We start from the raw sequence: 27343 nt of genomic DNA, 5'->3' as shown, positions 1-27343 counted from the left end.
TTCTTTACTTGATAACGCCAGCCTCAATTTACCCACATTATAAAAAAAACTTTTCCACACTTTTATCCTTTCTTTACCCGAGGGCTCCAATTAATTATTTATATATTTAACCTTCCCCAGATATCGTTTAGGTCTGAAAAAGTTTCGCAACAACAAATCAATTTGGGTGAGGAAATTACAATTAACTAAAGTTTCCCCAACTTAAAAAGTTTTCGCTTAGATTTGTTGTGAATTATCTGTTGAGTAAATGCTAATTGATTATCCCCTCAAATTAGCGCGGAATTGCAATTTGTATTTTTGATCCATGGTTAATCAGACCTTTGAATTTAATTTTCTTCTACATTTTTTTTAATGTAACCAACAAACTCACCTGAAGAGATCAATGGCCAAGCAGCAGAATTTTCATCTGTTGTTTGTGGGAACATTTTATATGAGTGGCGATTGCATTATGTATGAATCGAAATTCATATTCATAACGATGCATGTAACTTCTTGCTCGATGGACAGGATTTTCTCCTGGTTCCCGACACTTATGTTCCCAAAACAAGTTGACAGCACTTTTTTCGACAGTGTCACACCGGCCGCGGCGGCTCGATGCGTTTATTGAATCACACCGCGAGCGCGCACCGAAAGAGCTGGTGGAACCGTTGGAACAATACGCACCGTGCGGGGGAGGAGAAAACAAAGACATATTCAAATATCATTTATGTTTCCTCTATTTCCACATTGCCCATTCTATCGATGCCTTTTTTCGAAGCTGTGCGTGACAGGACTCCTGATCGCGGAGCTCATCGGCAGTTTATTAATTTCCGGTTAACAACGCACTTCGCTACTGGCCACCGGTCCAAGGCATCAGTTCGCTGCGATCCGTCAAGTGCTCAACACCTCGCTGAGCCTCTCGGAGGGGGTTGCCACGGGCTCACTTTTGTGGGCTGGTGGTAGCTGCACTCCAGGTTGCGATCGCACCCGACTGTGTGCACAGTGTGAGCAGTTAGTTTCAAGTGCGTGTGCTTAACCGATTCAGAATTTATTGCTTACTCTAAACGACGCAATTTGAAATTGGCAACTTGGCAAGATGTTGGCATAGCTGAAAGTTTTGAGTTTAGCTATTCAACTTCTTGTCTATTTTTCCAATTTATTGACAACAGGTACGGTGCGTAATCATGTACGAGGAGCTAGGTGCGTTTTCGGGAGATTCTTATTGGTGATACCTGTAACAAGTGATTGAAAGCTTTGTGATAGTTCCAAGAGTGCGAAGTTACCATTCTTTTGGGGTTACCCACCCAAAGTCGCTGTGTGACGTGGAGTTTTCGGCCGTGGTAACTTTCCAACAGGTCGCGTCTGTGAGGCTTGAGTCCGTCCGATAGGCTTCCAGCGAATCACCGGGAACTACGTGATGCGAAAACCAACAAACCAGCCCAGCCGAGAAAGCGTACCCGATTGGAATATGCAAGTGAGGAGATTAACGCCGCAACACTACTCCGGGGTATGGTTCTCAAAACAAAATTAAATATGCGTACTTCGACGAACGAGAGACACAAGAAACCGTCACGGTTGGGAGGATTCACTTGGAATTTTGTGGATGTATCTCAGCCGAATTGCGATTTAATCGAATGGCTTGTGCGTCGCCTGAATGGCATATTTGGTCTGTCCAGGTTGTTTACAGTTAGAGCTTCATTAGCAGTTTCTGTGTGATTTAGGCGTATTTTGAACTCAAAAACATGTATGGCAGATCATGTCTCGAGTAACTATACTGAATCACTAAATCTCTCGGATGACCGATTGAAACACAGTATCAGTTTTCTCCAAGCCGGCTCTGATAGGTCCAGAGTTTCTGGACGGACGCTTCTTTTAAAGATCTGCTGCCCTTTCTAATCTCTTCCTTTCAATCGGTGACAAAAAGTACGTACTTCTGTTCCTCTGTCGAGCAATTCGATCTACACGATCTTTAGTTGAATTTCACCAGAAATATGACCCGAATACTCCGCAACAATCGTTTCAAAAGTTTACACAGAAATTACTAGCTATTTGGATCATGGATTCGTGTATGGTACTCCTAGAATCACTAAAACTGTGTTGTGAATCTTTCCCATTAAGTAGATAAATTGTTCCTTCTCGAGAGTTCCATCCATATTTAACCATATTTATTCTAAATGCCGCATACAGTTCCACTATTCATTTTTCGTTTGCCATTTGCCATTATATTCATTAGGGGAAGTGGGGGCAAAGTGGTCACCCTAAGGAATATGCCCATTTCCAGCGCCCACATACCGCTTCAATTCCCGTTTCTCGAAGAATATTATAGTTCATCTTTTTGTTCTTCAAGATAGCAAACGGCTTTTACTATAAAAATTCAAAATAGTACACTTTTCATCATTAGAAAAAAGGTGAAAAATCGAACTTTTTTTTTTGCTTGGAGGTAAAGTGGTCACCCGCACATATCAAGCTAAATGGGATAGATTTATGCGTTTTTTTCGTCCAAATTTGTTCAAATCATATTTGATATAGTAGCTACATGTATGAAATAAGCTTGCCGTATTCACCTAAAGTCTCAATTTAAATTTTCTCTTGCATACAAAAACGTAGTAAGAAACACATAACGTTCCGCATAATGAGTTTTGGTTTAGTTGGAGTGGCATATTCATCCAGGATCAAAGTCACAAAAGGATCTTCTTCAAAAGCAGAATGTGATAAAGTATATCAGCTTCAGTAAACAGAACATTGTAAGTTGTTATTCATCTATGACCACTTTGCCCCCATACATCAAAATAATTTCTATGCTAATTAATCGCTGAGATTAAACAAAATATCTGTTCACCTCTACTAGAATATGTGAACAGTCGTCCAAACTAATGATTTGTCCAATATATCAGATTCAGATTGCTAACTAAATTTTCACGAGAAATTCCTTAGATACCATGCGCACAGAACTACGGCCGAATGGCTATCGAGAGAGTAATTTCTGTTTTTATTTGTATTTTGACATGCGACAGCCCTACTGAAGTACAGGGTGACTCAAAAGTCATTAAATTCTTCAAACATAAGATGGCCCCCACTACCTCTAATTGTTTTTAGTTCCGAGTTCCGGATACAACTACTTGGGAACAACTGTGGCGTCACTGCTATTGAGCCGCCGTTAGTTCAAATTTAAACAGTGACAGTTTGCCAAGTCGAATCATAAAATGCAATCAACCTCATGCTACTCCATGGGAGGTACCAACTTCTTCTGTAGGCACGTCGTTTGATAAATTTCTTGGATTATGGTTGTCCAAAAATGGCCTTTGCGTACATTGCATATAGAGTTTCCTTGTGCTTTTCTATGCCTCCATTTTTTTTCTTCGCGTTATGAGTTCCGTTTGAAAAGGGTCACACCAGTGTTACCACACGTACAGATTTATCTGGAATGGTACAGTGTTCTTCGTTATTTTTGGTACAGATTCTGTACGGTACAGAGTACAGATTTTCATCAAAAAGTACAGATTGGTACAGATTTTTTCCATTTGTGAAATTTCTTACATTTGAACAAAGCAACATTAAGGTACACGACGACTTTTACGCCGCAATATCGCTTGGTGCTGCTGATCCTAAAAGAATTTACAATGAAATGATTGATCAGTTTCAAAAAGACGAAATTCCTTACAAGGATCGTCTGAAAAGATTCGCGTTGGACGGTGCGACGTATGTTTTGCCCCAGATCAACAGATTGAATCGTTTGTTCCAGGCTGAAAAACCTGAGTTCACGATGCTACATGAAGAGCTGAGAGATTATCATTTAATAATTCTCACTGATATCTGCAAGGAATCTTACGTTGTTTCAATGTCCAATGCTATTAAATATGAAGATCATTTGAAAAGCGACAAGAATTTTAGATTGGAATAGCAGTAGAAAAAAATATCAGAACAATGGACAGCAAATGGCAGATCATTTCAAAGGATCTTGTGGCAGTTTTGATTAGAAAACGTTGTATTAGGAGCGTTTCCAGGATTCTACAATGTGAGTGTACAAGATGTGGAGAATTAATGCGGTAGCTTAAAGATAAAATTACTTCGTAAGTTTATCAAAATTTCAGAAAACGAGCATGTGCAGGGTAGTATGTGCAGGTTAAATTAGATGCCTAAACAGAATTGACGATTCACTCGTCTTTTCGGCGCTTCGATGCCTTGTTTGTAACGTTCTCACTATGCCTCACTCCTCGGCAACTGTCGAGCGATTTTTTCTAAATATAATCAGAACAAAAATAAGTTTTGAAATTGGCTCAGCAACGATACGATGAACGCTATCTCGAGATCAAAGGATTTGGTCAAACATCGTGGTGGCAGCTCGAAAATTTAAAAAAAATATAGTATGCAATCTAGATTCAAAAAAAAAATTAACTACGTATAAGCATCATCAAACACACGAATGACTTGCAAATGTAAATATAGTATTTGTAGTGAATAATAGATTTTTTTTAATGCTAATGAATTATTTTTTTCTCTACAACGAATATTTTCGATGGTATAGATTTTTGGAGAAAAAGTACAGATGAGTAAGATTTTTGACCCCTCTAGTACAGATTTAAATGTGGCAACACTGGATCACACCCTCCGAATGTGTTTTAGGATCAGCGTTCAGCTTTGACATTCTTGTTCATGGACATCACACGCCCTGGATCTAGGATAATTTAACAGTTCAGCAAACGCTTGAGAGGAAGTTTGGGACACCAATTGAGACTATGCAGGATCGATTCGCAGCGCGCTTGTTTCGATGACGCCATGATGTGAACATATCCTGGCAACAAATAACTATTGGGATCATATACACTTTTGAGGTAATTCAGTGAAATATTGAAAATTTTCATTCATAAAATAGATAAATTAAATCATATTTCATGTGTCCGGACTGTTGTGCAATTTTTGTCAAACCTTTGGATGTTTTTATAGCCCTTACAAGATCACCGCTATTTCCAGAGTACACCAACCTTCTCGAAAACCGGTACGTTGAGCTCAACTGGAGGGTATGTTAACATCGGATAATTTCAGACCGTAGCTTAACGCGCTAAGAGTTGTCAACAAGGAGTTATGATCCGTACCTATTGTCTATTAACATCATTGTCAGATATAATCTTAAGGGATGTCAAATTCGTCTTGAAACATTAATAAAAAAACGTATTGTAAAACTAGTTATTCCCGATTTGTTTCATTTATTTCGAACTCATCTTCAGTCGACATGAACGAAAATTGATTCTGGGGGTCGACGAGTTCCAATAACTATACAAACCATGTTTGAAACTTTCAAGATACAGTATAAATTGTGTTAGGTGATCCAACTCGATTTCTAGTAGAAAGTATTATTGTTGTACTTTTCAAAAACTCAACAAAAAGATGAGCGCGTGTAACTTCGCATGAGATGACAAATTTGGCAAATCATCAGGTTCATCTCATAACACTGATTTAAAAAAAAAATGCTGGCTTTCTTAGAGTACCGATAAGTATGTAGGTTTCTACAAAGTATGTAGTTAAGACATAAAGTGTCCTGGAGGATTGAAGGATTTCTAGAAGCATGCTGCGACTTACAAGCACATAAGTGACTGCTGTGCTTACGAATGTTCTCGAAGATGATCAACACGAGGAGCCCATTAGTCATTAGCAAAGCAATCCGTTCAGTTTGATTGCCGACGCCGGATCTGTCGAAGGAATAGTCACAAGTCTTAAGGTAGCCGTACACTATTTGTCCAGAGGTCGAATCATTCGTTGACTGATAAAGTTTGGTTTTAAATTTGTACAAACACTATTTTTTGTCACTCTTCAATTATCAAAAATGGCAAACAATGTCAAACATCGAACATGGAAAAAAATGAACTGAAATATTTAAGGTAACCTAACCATGTAACGACAGGTTCGAAGAACAGACCAAATAATATTTTAGGCATCCAATAACTCAATATTTGCTTGTCGTGTTTTGTGTCGAATATATTTGATCAGTACACGTTGATCAAAAAAGGGCGAACAGTGTATGAGCACACTTAGTAGCCAGAACTTGCTATTGGAAGGATGGTATACTGTTCGTGAATGATTGTTTTTATGACCTTGTATAGGTTATCAAAACGGATTATAGAACGTTGTATGATAAGATGGCCCGTTGTTTAAGAGGGCAAAATCGCATACCAAATTTATTTGATTGGCTATGGGGCTGATGGAGCAAGGATCATGACCTCACCAGGCAACTCACTTGGTGCTTTGCCTAACAGAGGTTGTCCATCGCTTTTAATTTTGAAGTGTATTTGCTAGAGTTCTGCCTTATGCTCTTCGTATGCGTTTAAGCATACTCCAGATGAAATTGAGCGAACCAATAGCTGCCTTAGCTGCAGCCCCTTGCAGACTAGTAAGGACTAGTAAGTATTACTCTCACGGGGATGAAACGGACCTCCCTATAAACCTCGATCCCTGGTCTGAGCCTCGGGAATCGATGGGTTGGGCTCTCAAGGCCTCTTTTCTCGTGGCTAGCTCGAGCTTGAGGCCTTTAGCTCTCAGGGTCGGCTTTCCTCGTATTTGAGGTGATTTAGCGGGCCAAAGGCTTGGAATTTACCAATATTAAACAGGTAAGTATGTAATGTTCTTAACTTTTATTGTTACCTAATTTACAACGGCTTCTGTGAGGGTGTGTAGAGTGTAGTGATGGCCGGCAACCTGCTGCTGCTGATGCACGCGGTGGCGGGATCTCGATGTCCTGACAGTGAAGCTCCTCTCAGGTTGACGGTGGCACGATCGCCGAAGTTTTGCTGCGGACCAGCTAAGCAAGCTGGGTTTTACAACTCGGTGCTATAAGCGAGAGATCTCGCTGGTTCGGTTTCTTGGAGTTTCCCAATGGATAAAATAAAGGGTCTTATTTGATAGCAAGATTTTAGGCTACCGAGTGAACAGTGCTTCTACCTGGTTGAATTTTTTTCCCGCTTGTTAATCATACCTGATTTCCTTTTCACCAACTATTCTTTTCTTTTGCTTGCTTTTTATACTATTTTAATACACTTGCTTTACTTGACTTTTTATTTCTCGGACTCCAACCAGGAAATGGCAACTTTTCCACTCAATTCTTCCAAGTAGCTTCATCTTTTTATTTTCCCCTTATATTTTCAAGCAATTTTCTATCTATCTCTAGTAGCTCATTTTTATTCCCTTTTCTCGTTTACCGTATATTATAGCATCCAGGGACTGCAGCTTTTTATGGTGCATATATATGTGTATGGAATATTCCTTATTTCTATATATTTTATATACTACAAATAAATAATTTCGGAGCTTTTTTACATTCTTAAACACTGATTAGAGCCTACATAAGCAGAACAGTAACATAAGTCAGAAAATTCCGGAATTAAAACCTTTGAAATCTCTGCATCCATGCGCGACCAAATGACTTTCACTGGAAGCAGTGGCGCGGAGAGTGCTTGACGGATATGAACTACCCCGAATCTACTTTGAATTTGTGAAACATATTAATCGTGTTGAAAACGCCAAAGTGGTAGACTAATATTTATCTTACATTTTTGTCATACATACTCAAAGTGATTAACAACACGAACAAGCCATAATATTTCAAAGTAAGAGGCCTACCGTTGCTGAATTGGCAGCAATACATTGGGCGCTGGAAAGCGTCGCCTCACGACCTGTTGAACACTATTACATTGTAACGGATAGTCTTAGCTCTGTCGAAGCTTTCCGTTCAGTGAGGCCGGAAAAGCACTCGCCGTACTTCCTTGAGAGAATACGAGAAATGTTGAGTGCTTTTCCAGACGCTGTTGTGTCATTACATTGCTCAATTCCGGGTAATGAGAGGGCTGACTCATTGGCAAAGGTAGGTGCAATTGAAGGCGATATTTATCAGCGTCAAATCGCTTTCAATAAATTTTATTCTTTAATCCGTAAAAATACCATCGCTAACTGGCAACGTAAGTGGTACGAAGATGAATTGAGTCGGTGGCTTCACTCGATTATCCCTAAGGTTATCCTCAAACCATGGTTCAAAAGTCTGGACTTGAGTCGGGACTTTATTCGCACCTTCTCTCGACTCATGTCCAATCACTGTTCGTTAGACGCGCCACTCCTTCGTTTTGATCTTGCCGATGGTAATATATGTGCTTGTGGCCAAGGTTCCCACGATATCGAACACGTTGTTTGGTCGTGCGATGTGTATCTTGTGCCAGATCGAATTTAGAGAACTCTCTTCGGGCCAGAGGAAGGCAGCCCAGTGTGCCAGTGAGAGATGTGTTGGCTCGGTTAGACCTTGATTACATGCCCCAAATATATGTCTTCCTTAAAGCTATCGATCTTCGTGTGTGACTGTCCTTATATATATATATATATATATATATATATATATATATATATATATATATATATATATATATATATATATATATATATATATATATATATATATATATATATATATATATATATATATATATATATATATATATATATATATATATATATATATATATATATATATATATATATATATATATATATATATATATATATATATTTGTAATAATACAGATAGAAGTTTGGCTCCTTTAAACTTATGTAACTGAGCCTGTAAAAATAAACGATTTATTAAAAAAAGAGGCCTACCAATTCTTCATCGGAGCATTTCACGGCTTTTCCGCACGGTATAGGATTTTTTTTTTCACAAATGATAAAAGATCTGAACAAATTTGCGACAAAAGTACGAGAGCTTGGAAAATGTGTAGGTTGGGACAATGGCTGAACTACTCACTAGGGAGTACGTAAACGATGGAAAATTATCTGTTGATCGGCTCAACGAATTTAAGGCTAATGTAGCTTCAACTTCAACGACTCGTTTATGATAAATCTGATCATGCTGGACCTGTCCAATGTCATCAGAAGGAAACATCAAACCATTCTACCGCTTACTGAAAATTTTCCTAATCTGGTCCCAAAAGAAATTATTCAGCTAATTGATGAGGAATTCAGAGAGCTTTGCAATGTTGATTTTTCAGCCTATTCTTCGGATGAACGAACCAATGAAGTCATGTTTTGGGGTAAAGTTCTAGCCACAACTACCCGTGGTGGTGAAATAGCATTCCCGAAATGTATCCCAAAAATTTACTGAACACCGAAGAAAGTGGTTTGGTGCAAATGTCTGCAACCATCAAGACGATATGTGATATCAAGAAATGACTGTTTCAACAATGTTTTCACATTAGACGTAAAAATGTTGATTTATTAATTGTGCTGAATTGCAGTTCTAATGCTGAGAAGACAAGCTCAATCTAAACTCCTTCTTCACCTACCTTGAGAAAGACACTTCATTGTCATTGCTCGTCAGCAAACCGTGTCCGCTTCCACAAACATCGAACGACGTTCTCAAAAATTCAAACGAATCCAGACTTTTGATTTTCCAACGTCCATATTGCTGTTCAATACACCTGGCAGCCCTGGCTTAACCCTTTATAAGGCCCTGAAAACTAGTAAGGAACCGATTTAAACTTCAGAGCACATAATGAAGAACACATTATCCTTGATAAAAAAACAAACTAAATAATTGGTGGCAATATGGCAATAGTTGCCACTGCCCGCTAACCCCAAAATCCCTGCCTACCTTGTAAGCTCATTTTATTGTGCTTTTGGCTATACCACAATTAAAACAATGTCTCTAGTGCAGCAAATTTTTTTTTTATATAGAAATACAAAAAAAAAATTTGATTTTTTCATCGAATACACCATTTGTTTGCATGCACTTACACAGTAGGTCTTAAATAGAACGCTTACAGTGAAAAACTTTGTTGCATGTTCAACGAATTTACACGGATTTTTTTGCCGGCGCTCTGAAATCCCTTTTTTTTTACATAAAATTGACTTCCAAATTCATATCGTACATTTTAGCAGCCCTAAAATATTTAAGTATTGCCAGATATTTTTATAAGTCTTTGGTTAAGCAAAATGTTGAAATAATTATTCCAAGCGCGGCAAGAAAAATATTTTATGTGGGTGGCAATATAGTTGTTAAGGCCTTATAACAGATCAACCAACCGCAAAGTCTTTAAATTAGTAAAAAATTTGTATGAATAAGACAAAACTAGACAAAAACTATATCCGAAGAACTCGTGAAAGCTGAATCGAGAGTCCAGTTGTTGGAGGATACATTTGATACATTTGAAACAAAATAAAGAAAATAAAGATAAAGAAATGATCTCGTGCATTCGAGAAACGTTGAACAAGGTGCACAAATCGAGAAATTAAATTACGAAATAAATCCACAAGCCGAAAACGTTCCACCTGACCGTGGACAAGTTTCATTCTATCAATTTGCTCGATGAATTTGTGCTTATTTTAATTAACCCAATTTAGGGAAATTTGTTGGAAAATATTGGATGGGTTAATATTTCGTGATAATTACGAGAGCCTGCTATCAGTCCTACAGCAGCAGTTTTCTATATAAATCAATGTCTATGAGCTTACTCAGTCCTCTGAACGCTGACTCCTAGGGTTTCAGTCGGTCCCACGCAAGCACGCAAAGCATTTATGTAAACTACGCCAAACCACACAGCATCACATCAAGTAACAGACGGGAGCGTACGTGTGGGTGGTGATTTTTAACCTCAAATAAAGTGTGGCGAGAATAAATTGAGCTAATTAAACGGTGATTAACTCGAGTGCCAGAAGCAACAGGTTCGGCTGTACACTATAACCATCACTCGGAACGAACGGATCGTCCCTACGAAAACAGGTGCTGTTTGGCAGCATAAATAAGTGCGAGTGATGAGTAGCTATTGAGCAAACAAAGCTGCTGTGAGTGGGTGCAAATGGGATGTGGAACGTAGCAAATCAGTCTAGAGAATTTTGCTCGAATCGTACACAGTTTGTGAGCTGCACTTACTGCAGTATTACACGATTAAACGCATTTCCCCGATCCTGTGGAAAATGTGGATGCATTGGCTCAAAACCAATTTCACAATCAGCGGGGGAATTCCCGCCGAAGGTACTCTACCCTCACCGCTCACGTATATACACAGGTGCGTTGAGCGAAATCAGAATCCCGTTAGGATGCCATCGGTGGGAGAAGGAAATATTCTAATTAGCGGTGGAGCATACGTGCGAAAGCCAGAAACACCGGGGTAAACTTTGGTAATTAATTGCGCGTCGTCGTATACATGCCAAGTGGTAACGGGATATGAACAGGAGAGTTTGCTTCAAGAAACTAGTGTATTTTGAATTCCACTCGTACGGAGAGTATAATAGGATTTTTTCTGGGGGCATTTTATGCTGTAGCGATAAAAAATTAACACATGCGTAAAGTAATTTGTTTTTATAGAACACCGTTTTCAAATCAGGTATTAAATCTAATGAAAAGACTGAGGCAAAATTCTAACAAAGTGAAAATGACTGATACGCCTGATATATGATGAAGGATTGTTATACAAACTTCATAAAAAACATCATCGTTGAACTCGAATTGACAATGTGTATAATTTTTCAGAATTGTGGACAACTCATTTTTTTACGAAACTCTAAATATGTCTAAATAGGTTTGTGTTGCCCGCAAATGTCCGCGAATTAACGCAGAGCCGTATAAAAAAAATTGTGAAAATTATAGTAATGTCAAGACTATGACCGCATTATTGACGTAGGACTGCGGATTTATTTGATTCAATTCTCTTTCAAAACATAACTGTTCTTAATTTTAATATGGTTTACACAAAGTTTTACAAATGAAATTTCTTTCTGTGTTTCCTAATGCTCTACAGTATTGGCTATTGGGAACCGTTTACCCATGTTGACGCTTCTCAATCGCTCTAATCATTCATACATATGCCCACTCATCCATACAAACGTACCAAGGACACGAGGAGTATCGGATCTTAACTTTTTTTCCCTGTTGGGTGTGAACCACTGCGTCCATTATTTTGAACTATTGTGGTATACCCCTTTTTTTATACTACACTTCAAGATTATCTACTACTTATTGATGAAGGAGTAGACTGAAAGCTATAGCGTGATAGGTGCCAATCAGAAATAATCTGCTTGATAAAATGTATAATCCTGATCGGCGACGCAGACCAAATTTCCTTGGGCTCCATAATAGCTTTATCAAGGTGTTGAAGTCTGCGTCTAGTTAGAGCTCCGCAATTACAGAGCAAATGTTCCGAGGTTTCGTTTTCGGAGTTACAAAAGCGACAAATATCATCTTGAGCTAAACCTATGTTCTAAAGATGGTATTTACTCGGGCAGTGTCCTGTTACAAGACCAGTGAATGTGCTTAAGTCTTTTTTATTAAGGCTTAGCAGCTGTTGAGTAATTTTAATACTCGGCGTAATAAATTTTTTCGCCTGTTTAAGTTTTGCAACCATCCAATTGGCTGTCACTTCCCGGTCTTCCCATTTTTTCAGCTCGCTTTCCAACACATAGTGAGAAAGTCCACAGAATGGTTCTGGACCAGTGAATGGTGAGTTTGAGCTATTCCTGGCAAGTTCATCTGCTCGCTCGTTGCCCTCTATATCGCAAGGGCCAGGAATCCAGTACAATTGTACCGAACTTTTCTGACTTAATTGCCGTAAAAGGGAAATGCATTCCCAGACAATTTTTGAAGAGCACTTGAAGGCATTTAGAGCTCTAAGTGCCGCTTGACTGTCAGAGAATATGCAGATGTTAGCATGTCTATACTTTCTTTTGAGGCAGACACTTAGACATTCTATTATTGCAGCTATTTCTGCCTGAAAAACTGTTGGCCAGTTTCCCATAGCCACAGAGTTTTTTGTTCGGGGAGCATACACTCCAGCACCTGTTCTGATTCCCATTTTTGACCCATCAGTGCAGAACATGATTGAACCATTACGAACGTTGGGGCCACCTTCATCCCATACTGAGCGAGAATGTTCGATCACTCTGTATGGAATGTCATAATTGGTCCTAGGTTCCATCCAATCATTGTTCATCTCTGAGGCTGGTCCAATGGGTAAAAGATTCAGGATGCTCAAGTGACCAGTTTTGTCCCCGTCTAGTTTTTTTTCATCTTTCAAGCTTTAGAGCGCTTTTTTTAGCCTCTAGCTGAACAATGTTCAAAGGTACCAGGTGAGGGATAGCCTCCAATGCCTTTGAGGGAGTACTTCGCATTGCTCCAGTAATTGCAACGCATGCTAGTCGTTGGAGTTTGTTTAGTTTTTTTGTAGCTACAGTCTCCTTAGTCTTCGGCCACCATACAAGTGAGGCATAGGATATCCTAGGCCGCACAATTGCAGTGTAAACCCACATAACCATTTTTGGTTTAGGGCCCATGTTCTTCCTATCATTTTAGAGCATGCCCATAGAACTGAGTTGGCCTTGCTGAGTATTGATTCTAAGTGTGTGTTCTAGTTTAATTTAGCATCTAAGATTACATCAGATATTTCACTGAAGCGCTGCTTTTCATTTTCTCTCCCCCAAGACTGCAGATGCAGTTTTTTCTTTTTGGTGAACGGAATAATTGTTGTTTTTGAGGGATTTATGCTCAGACCTTCTGTGATACACCAAGATTGTGTGAAGTTTAAGGCCATCTGCATTCTGTTCGATAACACATCGTCAAACTTGCCTCGTACCATTAGATCATCGGCAAAACCCACAACTTCGAATCCTTTTACCTCTAAACTTATCAGAAGGTCGTCAACTACAAAGGAGGGGTGATAAAACTCCTCCTTGTGGGCTCCGTTCGTTCGTTGCAATCACATATGTTGATGACTCCAGCTCCAAGGTGATTCGTCTATGTGTGAGTATGCCCTGGATCCATTTGACTATGCAGTTATCGAAGCGTCTTTTTCTCATAGTTTGTGCCACTGACAGATAAGAAACATTATCAAAGGCACCTTCGCTGTCAAGAAACGCGCATAGAGCGGTTTCTTTTGACAAGAGAGATTTTTCAATTTTTGTTACAAGCGTGTGTAGCGCTGTTACTGTGGATTTGCCTGATTGGTAGGCAAACTGGTATTTAGATAATGGGCATTTAGACATGAATACAGACTTTATGTATTCATACAATACTTTTTCCATAGTTTTCAGCAGTATTGATGATAAACTAATTGGTCTGAATGCCTTTGGAAGTAATTTGTCACGATTCCCCGCTTTTGGAATGAAAACTACTTTAACAAGTCTCCATATCGAAGGAATGTGCTCTAGTATCAGACTTGCCATAAAAATCTCGATTAGAGGTGGAATTAGTTTTGATTCTCCATTTTGAATCAGGGCTGGAAAAATTTCATCTGCACCTGCAGATTTGTAAGGTAGAAAGGATCTCGCCGCGTTAACTACTCTGGCTCTCGTGAAGACTAACCCAGCAACTATGTTAGCGACACCCTTCGCACTTTCAGGTCTTGTGGGGTGCCATCGAGGGCATTTTATGTCGTCATTATAGCCAGGATTTGTATTCGAGTGGACAGATGTAGATCCCGGAAAGTGAGTCTTCATCAGTAAGTCTAGTACTTCTGAGGGAGTTTTTGTAAACGAACCATCGTCCTTTTTAAGGGAACCTAGTCCGTTTGAGTGGTCTTTTGCGAGAGTCTTATTGAATCTAGCAACGGTTGGAGTACTTTCAATGCTTTCGCAGTTATATACCCAGGATTTTCGCTTGGATCGTCTCAGTCTCACTTACTTAGCCTAATTTAAAATTTTATCCCAAATGATCTTACTACATTTACACATCTTGATTCTATGTTCTATTGTATCAATTTTCCCACAACACAACACATTATCCGCAGTTCTCAAAATTTGCTTCTCATACAGTTTCGATTTCGTGGGAATTATTTTGTTGAACATCAAGAAAAGGCAATGCTTCTCTTCTGAGCATATGAAATTTGCATTGCCATTATGCCAACAAATATCTCAGGCTCTATCTGGATATTTGTTTTCAATTTTCGGTAACGTGTTATGTTTACTCCGAAAATAATTATAAATCATTTTATATGTAGATTTCTTGACAATCCTTTCGATGTCAGTCAGCAGTCAGCTCAACTCAACGCCACTATTTCTAATGAATAAGGATTTCATCTTGTTCTCAGCATCAATGAGCGCGATGCCGCCATTGGACATTGGACAATTTGGCGGATGTATTTCAGATAGGGGAACTCAAGGTAAGACGTACCACGTCAGTAAAACCCACCATCATCAAAATCATGGAAAACGCTTCAATTGGTAGGATTATTCTGTGCTTATAACTTTCTTTTTTCATTATAAATATCATTAAATGGATCTTAGCACCGAAAACCTCGCATTTTTCCACTTTTGAGGCATTATAAAATTAATTTCATTGTACAAATTTCAATACATTCTCAAACATTATCAGAGCTATCGATTGAGTGTGAATAAACAAATGTTAAAAAATATTTTTTAATATTAGAGTCCAACCTTCTAATCCATCTCATAACGGGGCAAAATCCTTCCATTTTTAAAGATAATGCAAACCTTTGAATTAAAATAAAAACTAAAAAAATAAAAGCAGAAACACATCGGAAACGAAAAATATAAGCAGTGAATCAAGAATTATCCAAAATAAACCTCGCTTATTTGGGTTGTAATATAAATGCGTTTAGAACTCTTGTTATTTTTGTTGGTCTTTGCTATTCGAATTCGTTTCAGCTCATTTCATTACAAAGAAAACAGACGTGACTACTTTGTGAATGTATTTTACTTAAAATGGGTGTCTTACCCTGTCTTCCTCTATGTACCAAAGCTTAGAACAAATAAATTTATCAAGTATTCATGCTTTCTGAAATATGTTTAAATGACGTTTATGATGCATTGCAATTAGAAAATTGATTGACTGTATAATGTGTTTCATTTGTGTGGGGTGAGGGGTGGAGTGTCTTACCACCATAGAAACATTTATTGCACCCTAAAACCTTCATATGCCTAATTTGGTTTCATTTGCTTGATTGATTCTCGAGTAATGTAGAAATTTGTGTTTCATTTGTATGGCAACTCATCTCCTAGCTTGTTAACTTTGGACATTGAACAATTTGACAAATTGATCGAGAATTCAAGAAACGTTTTCCCATAAATGGTCACCCTAACGATGTTCCATTTTCATCGATGCATCTGTGAATTGCCGTGTGCGTTCTCTGTGGGACGCTTGTTTGGTGCTGGTTGAATAGCGATGAACGGAAGATGTCTGTAGGTGCGATACCACTGGGGCAACACTGAACAACATGAAGCATGACACTTGATACATGCAAATATTGCCATTTTTGTTATTTTAATGGATTGCCAAAGATATAATGAAGTGGTTATGGGATGTGGAATAACGATGGGTACTGGTGGAACAAATATTCAATTGCATGTGGCCGAGTGTGTGTGTCAAGCGCGAAGAAGACCGCCAGAAGCGCGTTGAATACGCAGTTAAATGCGTGTATTGCAATAAAAAAAAACAAATTGCGCCATAAGACCAGTTCGTGTATCGTTCTCGCAAATGCAAGAAACAATTTTCTAGAACTAGTGAACTAATGAGCTTTCTAATGAAGAAGGATTTATGAAATTACTTTGCATTTATAAATAATATCCGAAATGATAAACAAGCAAATTAAATAAAACGGATGCGTAGAACTACGTCCTAAGCGGTCGTGTCACATGTCCAAGAATGATTCGCTTGTTTATCACTTCGAATATTATTTTAGAGTACATCGAAATTTATTAATTAACTTTTCTACGTGCATTTTTCCTTGTTCGTACAAGTATTAGCCTTCAAATAGTAAGACATGTAAAATAACTTCCCGCTAATTACAATTGTCTTCAATTATACAAGATTGATCAAGATTATTGATCATGATTCGTGGATTGTACACTAAATGTCGGGAATCCTGCGTGATGACAGTGCATTTACGTGACAAATCATATATACAATTCGAATTGAACCGTTACGATGGTGCAACTATTGTGAAACGCTGTCGTTGTGCATAATCACTAATTATATTCGAACAGCTCGAATCACTAACCCTTGTAACATCATGTGCCAATAGTTGATCCGTACCGAATGGTTCTGATTGGAGCCGTTGCCGTGCAATAGCAGTTAGTGGAATCAAATTTCCAATCACTGCAATCCTGTCAGTAAAGCACACAGGAGAAGACTGACTAACAGACGGCGGCACGCTCCGCTGGGAAATGCATTGAAACATGGAAATTGAATTCCGAAACCCCATCCCTGCAATGAAAAATTACCCGCCCCGCCCCGAAGCCATGTGTCTCATTTCAGTAACAAGTTGTGGGTTGTACATGCTGACAAAATCCGACAACAAAAAATCTCCTCGAACTGGTGGAAATGTATCCTTTCCTGTGTGTATGTATGTGTGTGTGTGTGTGTGGGAGTGAGTGTGTTGCACAATGATTCCTCCGTGACGTATTTATGTTTCTCTCGAACTCGTTCTTTGATTCGCTTTTTCTTCCTTCTCTCAAGCTATCAAATCAAAACAGAAAAAATGGATTTCAGAACGTTCTTCTGACAACCCCATCTCTCCTATTAAATTGCCCTCCAGCATCATCAGATTCGATGTACTTCAATCGACTTTCCCAGGGCGGGATTAATTTTTCATGTCATCGCTGTGGTTTCATGCGGATATCCAGGGTAGTAGAGCCACTCGGGAACGGGGATTTTGAAATGTCTGCAACACGATATCTCTCGGGTGTCACAACAGTGTAGCGATTGTCGGAACTCAATGCTGTGGGAAGTTTTTTTTTCGCTCTATCCGATTAAACATACAACGGATGCAAAATAAACAAACAAAACAATGTAAAAAAAAGCCAGTGGCGAAATGGTGCGCTGGGCTGATCTGCTTCCCAAAATGACGAAACAAAATGTTTTCGAAATGCAAACAAGCGCTCCGTGTCATAAAATTTGCATAATGTGTAGCGTTGGGGGGAATTACGTCGGCTGCTTCAGGACCTCGAATAAAAACGAGGGATTATAGCGGAAAACCGAGAGTGCTTCCTGTGTTTACAAATATGTGTTTCAAATAATATAAAATTCTATTATTGTTAGATTTATAAAATCGGAATCTTTACATTGTACTTACAGACCTGTAACCACGGTGCCATCATCGAGTGAGAAACGATGCTTCAACAGCCTGGGCATACGCTCAGTGCTGACCAAAACCAGCAGCAGCCTTCTCCTCAGCCACCCCAGCCCCAACAGTCGACCCACCCACAGTCCCAACTGCCGGTGAATCTGCTCTCGTGCCAGCAGCAACCCTCATCGTTGACATCGTCCTCCAGTGCGTCATCGACGCCCCCCATCCAGGATGCCAGCCGGTATCTGGAGACGCTGCAGGATACGCTCAAGGATGGCTGGACGGTACACACGGCAAAAGATGGGCGTCTCTACTATTGCAAGTAAGTGTAACCTAACTATCACATTATTTCCTCCGAGACAATTGTTTTTATAATTGGAAGTAAAACGCAGAAACCAGCTAAAAATCGCAAAAGTTCGGCCTTATCCGTCAAGAAATTTTGTTCCTTTTGATTGTTTTCTGATTGATGCAAAACTGAAACAGCTCCCCGGAGAAATAACTGTTTGTCCCAGCTCGGGCACACGAAGTAAATAGGATGACAGATTTTCGGAGAGAATAAATACACTTTTGAAGTAAAAATCATGAGTGAAAATTACTTTCGTAGCATCAAACTAAACCAGCAACCAAGATAAAAGAAAAAAAAATACTACTTGGGCCACATACATGGAATCTATATCTAACGAACTATTAGGTAATACGCGATCCTATTTGTTCCATGGTATGTCAAGAAGAGTTCCAACCTGAGAAAATCCCTGACCGATCATGAACTCAACAAATATTGGGTTCAACTAGTCGCATTAGCCGTGAGCTTACACAAGAACTGTCGCTTAGCCAGGTTCTCGACAACGATCTGGATAATCGGGGTACAATATGTTCATTGCAGCTCGCATCAAATTTCCCGCAACCCAAAAAGAAATCTCGTTATAATTTTCTTGTTAACAGATGAATTCACGAGTATTTCAATTGAATTTCACCCACCTTGAACTCACATTCCATCTGTAATCCTTAGTATTATTTCTACCTCATTTGAATGTCGATTCCCGGAATAAACTCGCGAAGGAAATATAAGCAAACATCTATGAGAGTGATTGCGAGAGGCCGCTGCATCCAATGGCGCATCGGCGGCCGACTCAAATTACGTCTTTCTCTCTGCGGTTATTTCCGTTACGCTTATTTCCTTTCCGTTTTTTTTTTGCGGTTGCGTTGAATGTCAGCAACATTTACTAAATTGTCCATGTTTTTCAACGCACGCGATGTTCAAACTATTATAGAATTCACTTATTTTCAAAACAATCTACAATCTACAACTGCAAAAAAACTAAACATAGACATAGACACACGTAGACATAGTGGCGTCGAGTGAAGCTTTTGCACCCGGGGCGGAAGTGTCGATTTGCATCTTCAAAAAAGAAATAAACTACTTTTTGAAAAGGGCCAAAAAATGTTTCTCAATTTTTTACTAGTAGAAACCTTTGCACTCACGGAAGAGTCTGCGTCGCACCCGGGGCGGAAGTGTCGATTTGCATCTTCAAAAAAAAATTGAACTACTTTCTGAAAAGGGCTAAAAAATGTTTCCCAATTTTTGACTAAAATTAATAATTAAAAAACTACGATACCCACCAAATTATGGACAAAGAATGAAATGTAGGAAAAAAAATAATTCAAAAAATAAAAATTCACGTATTTTTTCTAATATTCAAAAATATATAAAAAAAACCGCTCTTTTAATTTCCAACAAATTGTCCATACATCGGAAGATGGACACCTTTACTGGAAAATTTTTTTTCTGACAACAATGAAATCGTAACATTTTTATGTATAAAATATCACGATTTACATATTTTGAAAACATTCTTCTATTTATAAACATGTCAAGAACATGTCAAACGCGAAAATTTACACAAAAAATATAATGAATAAACATTATTTTTTCAGGAATCTCCATACAAAAATGCCTTATCTTCCAGATAGATATAAAAATATAAAGTTAACGTCTTCGACAAAAGTTTATATTCTTAAAATATCTAAAACTTTTTCGAATACGCTATATCCCTATCATGACTTTGAACGAAATTAGGATTAGTTGTAATTTTTTCAAAGAAAACAAAAAAGTTTTTGTTAGAAAAACTTTTCCCCTATAAAAGTGCTCATCTTCCGAAATATGGACGGCTTGTTGCAAATTATAAGGGCTATTCATATATATATGCATATATTTAGAAAATTTCAAAAAAAAATTTTTTTCAGTATAATGAACTTTAGTTTTAGAATAATTTTTTTCTGTAGTCTAATTCTTTTTTGAAGATTTCAAGTATGCGAAGTAGGCCTACCCGAGAAACCACGTGGAAGAACTCCTGTATAACAAGTAGAACCGCGTTCTGAAAACGCTTATAACGCTAATTTTGATGAATGTTTATGCACATTGACACTTTGCGGACCGCTCACGAGATTTCTCGTTTTCGCGTTCTTTCTTAACGGATTTGTATGAAATTAGCGGATAAAAGTTTATGTTGCGTGCAAGTTCCTGTTTAACGTCTTGCTGAATTTAATGAATAATGAATTATTTCAATTGAAATAAATTGATTGTTTATCAAGTAACAACCTTCAAAATCATGCTCATTAGATAGAGAATTGAAACATTCCTCTTTCCACATAATTCATTTTTTTCTTGATCGTGACAGCCATGACGAACATGGGTCAATATAGGAAAATTTACAGAATTTTGAAAATTAAAAAAAGTTGTTCGAATAGAGTTATCGCAGTTTTTCGATAGAGAAATATTTGACCTATCTTCCAGACACAATTTTATCAATCGAAAAAAGGTATGAGAAAAATTATAAGCCAAGTTGTATGGAAGAAATTAATTATGTTAAAAAAAATTGAAAAAAAATATTTGAAAGGACCCAAAACACATTCTCGAGATGGTACTTATTCGATATAGAATATTTTTATCTATCTTTAGCCAAATTCCCATTGGTCGGAAAAGGGTCTAGTAAAAGTTATAGTCCAAAACCAATACAACTTGCATGGGAGAAATTAATTAATTTAAAGAAAATTTATAAATTGTAAGGGGTTGTATCTAGGATACGACCGCATATTTTCGACGTAGAACTACCCAACATTATGCACTTCACTCGTTTACCACTTCGAATATTATTTTAGAATGCATCTAAATTATTGTAATAGATTATGTTCTTCGTTACAAATAAATTTAATGAACGTCCTTTTACGTTTGATATGATGCCTAGGACTACCAAAATATGTGACCGGAAGAATTGTCAAACGGTCATTGTATTTTACCTTTTTCTCTGAAATTATTGCACATCTCATGTTTACGTAGTTCTCAAACCGCGAAAGTTCATTCGCCTCTAGTATCTGAAATGATGATTTTCCCAGGCTTCTCAGTTTAAAAGTACGTTTTAGGGAAACATATTCCGGTCTGCACAAGACAAGCGAGTACAAAAATACTCAACACCAAAGAATACCCTCGACTTGCATGTATTTGCAAAGCGGATTCCCCCAGGCACATTAATTTTGAAGTCCGTGTTAGGGAAACACAGCGCAGTGGGAAAAAATACCCCCGACTTGCATGTTTTGACAAAGCGGATTCCCACAGGCACATTGATTTTGAAGTCCGTGTTAGGGAAAGACAGCTCGGTGGGAACAAAAATACTCCTGACTTGCATGTATAATTGCAAAGCGGATTTCCACAGGTACATCGATTTTGAAGTCTGTGTTGGGGAAACCGTAGATCGGGCCAATCAAAACTTAGCAGTTAGGGCGTTTCGATAACGCTTGACATTTTACAGTTATTCAATTGTTCATCTCATGAAAAATAACAATTTATTAATTGTGATAGACGCGTAGAAATATTTCCTATCAATTGATGCAAACATCTTTCTGAGCTGTTAAGAAACGTTCGAGTTATAAGCATTCGAAAAAAGGGTAGGGTTAGCACACAAATCGGCAGAACAAATGTATGGGAAAAAAGGAAGTTCATACACTTTTCATGAATTTAAACCGTTTAGAGATTAGCAATTTGTAATGTATAGCATATCAAACAAATCTTAGAGAATATCCGATTCGATTGGTATGCAAATCATGAGAATTCGTTCACAGTGAAAATAGTTATTAACGTTAATTTTATTTAATAAAAACGTGATCTGTTTTCTGATTTGGCACCCTTCCTGAAAGACGTAGTTCTACGTCAAAAAAGTTATTCCAAAGGACCCAAAACACATTTTTGATATAATATTCATTGGATAGAGAATACTTTCATCCATCGTCATGGATTTACATGGATTTACACGGATTTACACGGAATTACATGGATTTACACGGAATATTTTACAGAGAAATTTGTATTTTTCAAAGATAGCAAATCCAATTAACGTTATCAACTATCTTTCATTTGATTTCTATTACGTTGTTGTGGACCATTCAGTACTGAGATAGTATTGTATGAACGAAAATTTCGAATTCGTATTTGATAATAAATAGTTCAAAAAATAATCATCGAAAAATTCTATACACCCAGGATTTTTTTACGCAGTAGATGTAGTAGATGTACTTTGAGTATTTTCTCAAATTTTCATTTCCAAGCGTATTGAGAATGAGAAAAAAGAAAAACTCATTTTTTCACTATAGGTTTTATAGTGAACCATATAGGAGAATTATCTTATTATTATCTGAAAAAATCACACATATCTATAAAAGGCGTAGGAACACATTTAAATAAGAATAATATGAGTAGAGAATCTCTAAATACTAAAAAAAAACAATATTTCAAGATTTTTATTAGTACTTCAATTTTTTAGGAATTTATTTTTTGATTAAATTTCTCGATATATCATAGTAAGATGCACTTTCAGTATTTTTTAAATTTTTTATTTCAAAGCTATTGAGAATGGCGTGCAAAAAATTGTAAGGTACGTTTTTCACCATAGATGGATAGGGATTAGGGATTCGAAAATAGTCAAATTTGTATAGAAATTGTATAGAATTTTATAGAAATTGTATGGTATAGTAATTTTTACTTCCTTTTTTACTTTTTACTTCCTTACCCAGCCAGACCCTTTCCCCCGTTTTGGCCAATAGCTTTTCTCATACCCTTTTCGGACCAATGAAAATTTGGCAAAAGATAAATAAAAATATTCTTTATCGAATGAGTACTATCTCGAGAATGTGTTTTCGGTCCTTTCAAATATTTTTTTTCAATTTTCTTTAAAATAATTAATTTGTCCCATACAACTTATTTTTTATTAATTCGTTTATTTTTACAGGCTCAGTTACATAAGTTTTAAGGAGCCGAATCCTTAACTATATTTTAATAACTATATATGAACAATTTCCTAATTCTATGGTTAGGAAGGTAGAAAATCGATTACTCGCGGTTGACTCCCTCCCATACAACTTGACCTATAAATTTTCTCAGACCCTTTTCGGATTATTTCTCTATCGAATAACTTCGATAACTGAATTCGAACAACATTTTTTGATTTTCAAAATTCCGTATACTTTCCTATATTGACCCATGCTCACGTTCCAGTCTATAACTTTTCTCTGTCACGATCAAGAAAAAAAATAATTATGTGAAAAGATGATTGATTCAATTCTCTATCAAATGAGCATGATTTTGAGGGATGTTACTCGATAAGCAATCAATTTATTTCAACTGATTAATTCATTATTCATTAAATCCAGCAAAACGTTGAACAGAAACTTGCACGCAACAAAAACATTTATCCGCTGAACTTTCATCCGCTAACTTCACGCATAAAGGCGAATGAACTGCAAAGCTTAAAGCCTCTTAAAAACTTACAAGCAAAGCAAGCAACTTCACACAAGTCAAAACGTGCGGTCCCAGGTGTATGTCTTACATATTTCTTCCCGGTCCTTAAAGTGTTACAATGTTGATATCAGTCTTACAAGCATTAAAAACGCTGAAATATTGCTATACAATTTATATTGCTATGCAATATACATTGCAATATACACTGCATTCTTCTTTCACGCGATTTTTTTCCCGTGATATTTTTTAAACGATTCTCTCGAAATCACGCGATGTTTTACAATGTTGAATGGGCAATTTTTGACGTAGGACTACGTCTTTCATTTCTATACCGGGGTGTAAAATCAAAGTTTCGAAAACGAAAGCGTTACGCCGGAGACCGAGATTTTGAGTGTTAATAGCTCCTAAACAACTGAACGAAATGGTATGATAAATACTTCATTCGAAAGATAAAATGTCTACGCGTTCTATACTTGTTCCTTTCTGATCCAACAACTTGTTTCAATAGTCTTAAATTTGCTTTCAAAATAGGCTATTGAAATCACCAATCGGTATATAAGCGAGCGCCGCTCGGAAATCCACTCAGTTCTAATTGAACAGCGATTGGAGCATGTTGTCGCTGTTGTGGTGAAGCTCTTCATTTATCATGAAAGCACGGATGAACGGTGTCACCAAGAGCCTGTTTGTTCACCTTAGGCCAGAAGGGAATCCATCAGGAGGAGAGTGATGCTACAAACGGTTCCCCGGGAAGATCTCGAAGCAGCCGCTACACACATACACATACACGCACGGAATTCTTTCCGTTTGGATCGAGAAAGATCCGGAAAATAATCTGCCAGTTCCTCTAGGAATTTAAAAATACATTCATGTAAAAGAGTTTATTTGAATGTTTTCTATCCATGTAACACTGTGACCAAATATGTTTCAATCAAGTGCTATTAACAGATGGTTCTCGAGTTAGCATTAACCACTGGTGGGCTTCCAGTATCGAGGAAAATGTGGAAATATCTAATCGTTACTGAAAATAATCTGCCAGTTCCTCTGGGAATTTAAAATTACATTCATATGAAAGAGTTTATTTTAATGTTTTCTATCCATGTAACACTGTGACCAAATACATTAGGTTTTGTGATTTTTCAATCAATCGCAATCAACAGGATAGCTTCTGAAGATTATTCTTCCCCATCAGTAGGATATTTCCGTATCCAATATTGGATGCATAAAACCTTGTGCCTCCAACGTAACGCTCTCGTTTTCGAAGTTCTCCAAATATTCATTCATTCAGAATGAATTCAGATTCAACTTCATACAAATGATCTCTAAATCAACGATAGTCCTACGTCACCCTTGCGGTTATACCATAGATATAACCCACTTCCTGTTTTTTCTTACGCTATTCTCTCAAAACAACGCGACTTGCTCGAAATTACGTGATTTTTTCCCACGCGTATGCATCAGTCACATAAAAAAAATTCAGTGTACAGGCAAACCGTTTTTGTGCGGGGGATAGGGACCGCATAAAAAAATCGCATAAAAAATCGTGCCAAACTTCACCAGTAGCTTTAGGAAATCGTGTTCGGTACACCGTTTGAAAAAAACTTTTTTTGTGCGGTAGAGAGGGACCGCATAAAAAAAGTTTCCCCCAAGAAAATAACTCAAATCCACGACATTCGCCGTTCAATTTCCTTTTGTTTCCCTGCTTTGCGACGGGACAGTTTGCCTTTTCGGTTGCGCGTGGCTGTTTTATGCTTTTAGTTGCATGTCGAAACGTGTTGCTGTTAGAAATCATGTCATGCTAACACTTAGAAAAACTTAGCATTTGATGTGAGGAAGGGAATGATTTCAGAAGTGGATAATTGAGACGCAAATATGCTTTTTCGCACTGAAATGCATATAAACCATCGAAAAAAAAACTAAATGGACGATAAATTCGTCAAATATGCTTCTTTTCATATACCGCACAAAAAAAAAATCACACAAAAAAACCGTACAAGAACAGAAAACCGCACAAAAAATATCGCACAAAAAACCGCACAAAAAAGGGTTTTACTGTTTTACTGTTACTTTGCATCATTCGGTTGAACGTTGTCGAGTTATGTGTTGTGTTGTCATTCTGCATCATTTTTCTTCATCATCACAGAAAGTTGATTGTATCTGAAGCGTTTAAAACAATCTTTGCATGTCATTTCTAACAGAACACGTTCGGTAAGGTAGATGATTTTGCCAATTCTGAGTGATTTTGCTGCGGATTTCTCCAAATGTTTGCTCGTCCGCATACTCTACGCGTGATCATGCGTACAATACCAAATTTGGCATTTGATTGCGATACTCTAATTGCTTAAAAGACAAACTGTCTAAAACTGTGGAAACATTCACATTTTTCCAGTGTTTTGTTCTTGTCAGAACCGTCAAAAATGAGCACCATTTTTTTTGTTTTTCATCGGACACGTATACCACATTCCTGCACTCTCAGAAAAAAAATGGTATATGTGACGGATTTTTTGTGAAAATACTAACAATTATTAGTCATTTTTGCCATTCGAATTATCCGTTATTGCGCGATAAAAATGATCAACAAATTTCAAACCGGCAGTATAAGCCGACGGCTCAACGTTGGTTTGACATTTACCCTAAATCCGCAAAATTACCAATACCGTGTACCAATCGTTGGTAGGGAAGTGTATTGCAACTGATATTCGGTTGGTAATATGTTACCAATATGTATACCAACCATATGTAAAATGTATAGAAAATATTTGAATCGTTTGTTTGAGAAACCCCATAAGTCCATATGACGCACATGCGAGAAAACGACAAAAAACTGTTTTTCTCAAAATTTTGACCTGGTCCTCCAATTTGTTGGTATGAAGTTCGATTATTAGACCCAAAACATATTATTTGGGCCCACCATATCAATATAACAGGTTAAACTCAAAATATAACGCTTCGAACGAAGTTGGTGGACTTTTGGGGTTTCTCAAACAAGCGAGAAATTAGTGGTATATTTAGCGGTTTTGAAGTGATTCAATTCGATTCCATGTACTTTTAATGTTCATAATGTTCATACTAAGTAAGAATGGGGTTAATGATATATTATGTTCTGCACTGAAGGAGTGACGGTAACGAGGGCGCGTTTGACTGGTGATTGAATAAGTATTAATGAAGCTCACATTACTTTCAATGCATAAGGAATACAAAAATACGTTATGGAGGGAGATAGAGGTTATTTTGAAATACTTTTTGCGTTACGTAATGTATGAAAAGTACATAGTTCTACGGGGCTTTGTCTGTCACTCAGCTTAGTGTACTTTGAGCACTTCCACAGTTCTTAGTGTGTGCCTTTTTAGTCTTTTCAAAGCATTCAAATGGCAAGCACAGCAATACCCGCTAATACTACAGGGCTGTTGAAGGAATTTCCAACCAAAAAAAATAGTGCCTGATTCGAATCCTCAACCTCCGGCTTGGAAACCCGACCTGCTTAGCATTAGCGCTGTTGAGCCCCTGATTTTACAGTCATGTAATATTCAAA

General features: G+C 37.5%; 1 protein-coding gene across 5 annotated transcripts in view; it reads left to right on the top strand.

The window, feature by feature from the left end:
* LOC129778971 (uncharacterized) overlaps nucleotides 1–27343 on the top strand; it is a 533137-nt gene that overhangs the window by 281007 nt on the left and 224787 nt on the right. For all 5 annotated transcript variants that reach the window (XM_055786185.1, XM_055786184.1, XM_055786183.1 and 2 more), the window contains one exon: nucleotides 18035–18348. In XM_055786185.1, coding sequence (XP_055642160.1) covers nucleotides 18071–18348 — 278 coding nt within the window. In that variant the 5' untranslated portion in view covers nucleotides 18035–18070. The remainder of the gene's footprint in view (nucleotides 1–18034; nucleotides 18349–27343) is intronic.

The sequence above is a fragment of the Toxorhynchites rutilus genome, chromosome 3 (assembly GCF_029784135.1).
Source record: "Toxorhynchites rutilus septentrionalis strain SRP chromosome 3, ASM2978413v1, whole genome shotgun sequence".
NCBI classification, from domain to species: domain Eukaryota; kingdom Metazoa; phylum Arthropoda; class Insecta; order Diptera; family Culicidae; genus Toxorhynchites; species Toxorhynchites rutilus.
Note: the sequence above shows the minus strand (reverse complement) of the source record. Positions and strands in the feature narration are given on the sequence as shown.